The sequence below is a fragment of the Cervus canadensis genome, chromosome 7, assembly GCF_019320065.1.
Source record: "Cervus canadensis isolate Bull #8, Minnesota chromosome 7, ASM1932006v1, whole genome shotgun sequence".
Taxonomy (NCBI): Eukaryota; Metazoa; Chordata; class Mammalia; order Artiodactyla; family Cervidae; genus Cervus; species Cervus canadensis.
In genome coordinates, this window is record NC_057392.1 from 10,849,577 (window position 1) to 10,855,737 (window position 6,161).

At 48.9% G+C, this 6,161-nt stretch overlaps 1 protein-coding gene across 1 annotated transcript in view; it reads left to right on the top strand.

The window, feature by feature from the left end:
- Positions 1-863: 863 nt before the first annotated feature.
- MSL2 (MSL complex subunit 2) overlaps positions 864-6,161 on the top strand; it is a 32,722-nt gene continuing 27,424 nt past the window's right edge. The window contains exon 1 of the mRNA XM_043474341.1: positions 864-2,703. Within this exon, the coding sequence (XP_043330276.1) occupies positions 2,562-2,703 (142 nt within the window). The 5' untranslated portion in view covers positions 864-2,561. The remainder of the gene's footprint in view (positions 2,704-6,161) is intronic.

Genomic DNA, 6,161 nt, shown 5'->3' on the forward strand with positions numbered 1-6,161 from the left:
ATGGGTTCTCTTGATATCTTAACTCTTCATTTCTACATTAAAGTGGCAAGCCTCTAAAACAAAAGTGTTTGTATCAGAAAAGATTTACATGCGTCATAAATCTTCGTTTGCAGACATGTTTAGAGCATTTACTAAGCGCAAAAAGTTATGCTGAAGAGCTTTGGTGTATCCAGAGATAATAATTCCTACGCTGTTTCTATTTTTAAAGACGGTTTTGTTCTTTTGGAAGGGAGGGGAGTCAGACATTAAATTAGGGTTTTGTTTTTAATCTCAGTGACCTTGGTCTCCTGCAAAAACAGGTCGAAACTTACTTTAAAATACAGGTAATACTTTCAAGGATTTGGGTTCTAAAGCAGGACCATGGGTTCTTTATCTGTTCATACAGAGGGTGAGGTCTGTTAAAGGACAGAAAAAGAGATTCGTTTTGTTGTTAAATTGGATTCCTGTGGAGAGCTCGGTGCCCTGGAAGGCTGGGCTGCTCACGTCCTTCGTTCTCCAAGCACGAGAGAAAGAGCCCGCTCTGACGGGCAGGGAAGGAGGTGGGTGCGGGCACCACCGCTTCAGACGGCCTGCTCCGGCCTTGGAGGCCTCAGGGTGCCGTCGACGTGGGCCGCGGCCCCGAAAGAGCCCACGCCGCCCGAACGCCCGCTGGGCGCGCAGCCACGTCGCTCGCCACCTCCCTTCTGAGCCGGGCGGGTGCAGGGGAGCGGCGGCAGCGCCCTTTCGGCCGTCTGGAAGCTTGGTTCCAGGAGAAAGGCCGCGAGGGCGGGGCTTGGGGCGGTGCGGAGCTTTCTCCTCACCTCGCGGTCAGCCCGGGCGAGGAGAGGCCGCGTGGGGCCAGGGCGGAGCGTCACATGGCGCGACCCAGCCGGGGCTCCGCGTTGGCGGATACCGAGGAAGCCGTGTAGTGCGGGAAGCCTACAGCCCACACTGGGGAAGGATGGGTCAACTAACGAATGTTTCACCACAGCCCACACGCCTAAGAGGGAATTTGAGAGCGCATGGGGGAGGGGCGGGGAGAGCAGGCGGTTCACCAGGAGCACGCTCCGTACAGAGAGCAGGAAAGTGGAGAGTCAGGCATGCGCAGTGAGCTCAGGGTGGGTTGGCAGCGGGGAGGGGCTGGTGTGAGCGGGCTGATGTGTTTATCCGGTTTTCTGCGTGGGCGCTCAAAGCGCACGCGTAAGGGCGAAAGGCGGCGGAGCTGGGTAGTGGAATGCGCATGCGCCGAGCAAGCCGGTAGCTCTGGGAGGGTGTGGAGGGGGCTCTTAGAGGAGAAGCAGGGGAAAAGGGAAGCGAAGGGAAAGGAAAGGGCGGGGGGAGGGGTGAGAATGTGGTCTGCGCATGCGTGCGAGCACTAGCGACGACGGCGGCGGGGGAGTCTCGGGGATGACAGTGGCTTTGCCCGTTGGGGTAACGGTCGTCGTCGCCGGCAAGGCCTGAGGCGCCTCACAGCCCGCGGGGTCCATTAAGGGCGCAGCAGCCCGGGCCCTACCGAGCTAGAGTGGCGCGTGGAGTCGGGGTGAGGGCGGCGAGGCACGGGGGGAGGGGCCTGCGGCGGGGCCTTGCTGTGTGCGCTGGGCGGCGGCGGGGCCTGTCGGTGTGAGCGCTCGCCTCTGCCGCGGCCGGCCGGGCGTCGTGGGCGGTGGCGGCCGTGGTGCTTGGCGGAGGAGGCGTCCGTGTGTGTGGCGCGGAGAAGATGGCCGGGCAGTGAGGGGGCGGCGCTTGCGCCTGGTGACCTCGGAGTGAGCGACTAAGGAGCGAGGGGCGCCGCCGCGGCCCGGCCGGGCCTGCTCCCCGCCCCCTCCCGCCGCCGCCGGCCCGCGCACTTCCTCCCTGGCCCTCCCCTCTCGGGCGGGGGCCTCCCCTACCCGCTTCGCCACCTCAGGGAACAGCCGGGCTCTAACCGCCGGGGCGGAGAGCCAGGCTCAGCTCCGGGCCCCGCGTCCGATATGGAGAGAGCGGCGGCGGTCTCCGCCAGCCGCAGCAGCAACGTTCGCCGCCGCCGCGGCTCGGTGCACTAGATCCAGGAAGCCGACTCCCGCGCTGCCGTCCTTGCCGTCGCCGCTGCCTCCGCGTCGGGCGCTGTGATGGAGTAAGGGCCCCGCAACCCGTGAGAAGCGTGCCCGCCCCTCGGACCGGGCCGGGGCCTGCTGCCGCGCCCGCCCAGCTCGACCACAGGAGGTGCCTCCGCGTCCAGGGATGCAGCTCGAGCGCAGGCCACCCGCCGAGCCGCGGGGCTAGACTGAGCGCCGCCTCCGCCGCGTTCTGCGCCCCGCGGCCGCCCGGGACGAACTCGAACGCTGGTTTCTCGCTCGCTCTTTTTTTTTTTTTCCTACTCGGTCTGCAAGTCTCAGGGACGGAGGAGGGGCGCCAGGGCCCCATGTGTGGGAGGATTGCTTCAGCTCCACAAACTTGTACGGATTTTGGTTACTACTTTGGCCCGTGGTTCTGCCCCGATTTCCTCCGAATTGTTACAAACTCGCCGTTGTTCCCTGGCTGCTTACAAAGTTGGATCCGGAATTTCTCTTCACCCGGGAGCCAACGGTGTCGAAGCGTCTGCAATGAACCCGGTGAATGCTACTGCTCTCTACATTTCCGCGAGCCGCCTAGTGCTCAACTACGACCCCGGAGACCCCAAGGCGTTTACAGAGATTAACAGGCTCTTGCCTTACTTCCGACAGTCCCTCTCGTGCTGCGTTTGCGGTGAGACGCTTTTTATTGTTCCCTTTTCAATGCTGGTTTTAAAAAAACAAAACAAAACTCTGGGCGATGGTAACAGGAACGGTTTGACGGCCGGGTACTTTGTATTAAGCTTTTGTTATTTGTGCGGTAGTGCAAGGTCTTTAGTTTTGAAACTCGCCAGAGGACTTTTGCCCGGCATTTGAGACAGAACCTTCTAAACCGCCCTGTACGGCGGCCTCTATGTTCAAAACTGTTTAATTCGCGTTGTCAATTCTGTACCATTTCTGTTGGTGGATTTTTGTTTTGTTTTTGTTTTTTTTTTTGAAAGAGGGGAAATCATGCATGCTGCTGCCTTTAAAAAAACATTTTCTTCTTTTTGACGCTTTCGATAATAGAACTGACAAAACACCAACCTTGGTTAAACATGGTTTAAACCTGTACATGTGGCGTGTTTGCATTTCTCCAAACGTGTTAGGTGTGGGAGATGGTATAGCGGGTGAACTCGGTGCGGAACTTTACCCCCAGGTTCTTCTAATGCTTTGACAGCTTGACGGTAAACGATGATACAGGGCAGATTGATGGTACTAAGTGCTTTTTAGCTGGTGGGGTTTTTTACACGATTACGTTTTCTTTGGCTTTACTATATCGTGGCTTGGTAGAAAGTGATTTTAGGTGTTTTTGTTCGAGAAGTATTAGTTCGTGCTGGGAAGGATATTTTTTCCAAGTTAGCTCTGAGAGATGAAATTGTCTAACATTCGTGTTTCAAAAATGGTAATAACTTGTGATTATTATCGAAGTGATTGAAATTTATTTTTCAAAAACACACCTAGACTGAAAACTTCAATGTAAAGGAAAGGGCAACTGGCAAAACCAAAACAAAATAGTAATACTCCACATTCTTATTTCTCCAAAACTTCTGAGGTTTTGTTGATCCACTTGTTTAGTCAGAGTTTGAGAAATTCAGTCGTTTCAGGCTTTCACTTAAAAGAGAAATTTTGCGACTGTAGTGTCTGAAGGGAGAAATAGTATTCATCTAAGAGTCAACATTTTCTGTATAACTCTGGGGCAAAGCACTGAGGGTGCAGAAAGAGGGTGAAGATTTTTTTTTTTTTTTGCACGTCAGGTACTTAATTTAATCTCAGACATTTAAGTAACAGTGTTCGAATGTGATTAAGTGCTACGCTGACTGGTAACGGAGACTTAACCTTAGAGAAGCAGTTGCCCTGGGTAAATCAGTTAACTGCCTCCGGACCTCAGTTTCTTAACGTGTAAAATGAGAGCTTTGGGCTAGGGTCACAGTTTTCTTTCTCTGGTATTTTACAAATACAAGAATTTGCTTGATTTCAGCGTTCTATCCCACCTCATTCTCCCTCTCTTTTTTGTATGGAGTGCTTTTTTTTTTTTTTAAATGCCTTCACAGCTTTTGATAGTTCGTGGAATGAGGAGATGGGGCTGCTGTAACAACTTTTTACACAAACTTTTCTGAGGGTGGGGATTGCTACTGTGGTAATGTAGAGGGCATAAGCCAGCCCATTCTGGCCTGCTAGAACTGCAGTAGTGATGTCATAATCCAGGTAACGCTTGAATATCTGGTAGGTCTCCTTTTTACAAGATAGAGGGAACTTAGCTCTCTAAGAGGGAAATGGTAGTTTTGAATAGTGAAGGTGCTTGCTTCTTATTAGTAGCTTCAGGACAGTTGTGGTCTAAGTGAATATTTTCTAGAGTCTAACCTGGATTTTAAAAAATGTTATTAAAGCTACAGTAGAACCTTTTTTTAAAAACCAGTTTGACAACTCAAAAAGGAATTTTTCTGACATTGAGGCTTGGTAATTATTCCTTTTTCTTCAAACGTCTCTTTACCATCATTCTATGGAAGAGATTTGTGGGTTCTACTTTGCCTTTATAATTAAGTAGCTGGCATAAAATTTCAGCATTATAGGTGTAGATTCAGTTTTTTCCCCTTATCTCTTTGGATATAAGCCTGTGGTTATCAAGAGATGGGGGAAAAATCTGTTATTTGAATTCAGATCCAACATTTTTCATCTTTGTACCAGATTCTATCCTAGACCCTTTCTTCTTAGCTGAAAAATAGTTATTTCAATTAACAGGGCATGTGCAGTCTTACTTAATAAGGATAAACAGATATGTAAAAACTAACTTTAATTCTCTTGGTGCTTTAAATAGGCAGTTTGTTTCAATAGGGCCTTCAGTGTCTGACCCAGTCCTACCTTTTCAGCTTTGTATTCAACTGCTCTCTTAGATATAATTTCAGTCAGGTTAATATTTTTGTCTTTTTAAACGTACATAGCTTATGACTTCCTCCTCTTTTCCCCACCTTTGCACTCTGAAGTTCCTTCTACCTAAAATACATTTCTATTCTGTATGGTCTAACTCCCTTCTCAGTGAATTCTTTCTTTTAATCATAGGCACTTTTAACTCTTGTAGTGCAGTTTTTATATAAAATTATTCTGTCTTAGGGTAAATACTAAGTTTTTGTACATTTTTGTGTTCCTTCTGCCTCATTCTTTCCTATCCAGTGACTTGCATGTAGGTGTTTATGACAGACTTAGAGGAAGAAAGGGAGAGGAGGTGGGGAGGTAAAAAAGGTCCATGAACTTTGCAGTTAGGATGGTACAAATCCTAACTTTGCTACTTGCTGTCTAGGCAAGTTATTTTAACTTTTCGCCTAAATTTCTTCTATGTACAGAAGGGGATAGTTATGCCTTCTTTTAAGTTTTGTTTCTCCAAATCTGTGCTTTATGTGAGTTTATTTTTAAGGGGGAAAAGCCTTTTGAACCCATGAGAACAAGTGTGTGGATTTGCTGTCTGGCTTAGTATCCTACTCTTGCAGAGAGGTAGAGGAAGATACGGAAGTGAGAGATTGAACTGTCAGTTCAAATATTGTGAGTGAGTGAAAGTTGCTCAGTTGTGTCTTACTCTTTGCGACCCCATGGGCTATACAGTCCATGGAATTCTCCAGGCCAAAATACTTGAGTGGGTAGCCTTTCCCTTTTCCAGGGGATCTTCCCAACCCAGGGATCGAACCCAGGTCTCTGGCATTGCAGGTGGATTTTTTTAACCAGATGAGCCACAAGGGAAGCCCTTGTGAATATTGTGAAACCTTGAGTATTCACTGGAACTACAGGTTTTGTTCTTTGAAATGTTAATAAGCTGATTATCACTGCTTGTTTTTCAGTTGCTTTGTATGTTTAAACTTTCTGAAGCTTCTGGTGTATGGGATAGCAAAGCTCCAGAGAGTTATTGTTGTTTCTAGGCCACAGAAACAGTGACCAGACAGTATTACTGCAGGTACTAATTTTGTGTCAGTTTTTTCCCCTTGTTATAAATGTTGAGCCTTATTATTTTGTCATTTATCTTGAAGTATGTAGAATTTACTTTTGATAGCATGAGACTTCTTAAGTTCTAAGGATTTTAAGTTTTTTGTTAAGCTTTTTTTTTTTTTTTTTGTTAAGCTTTTA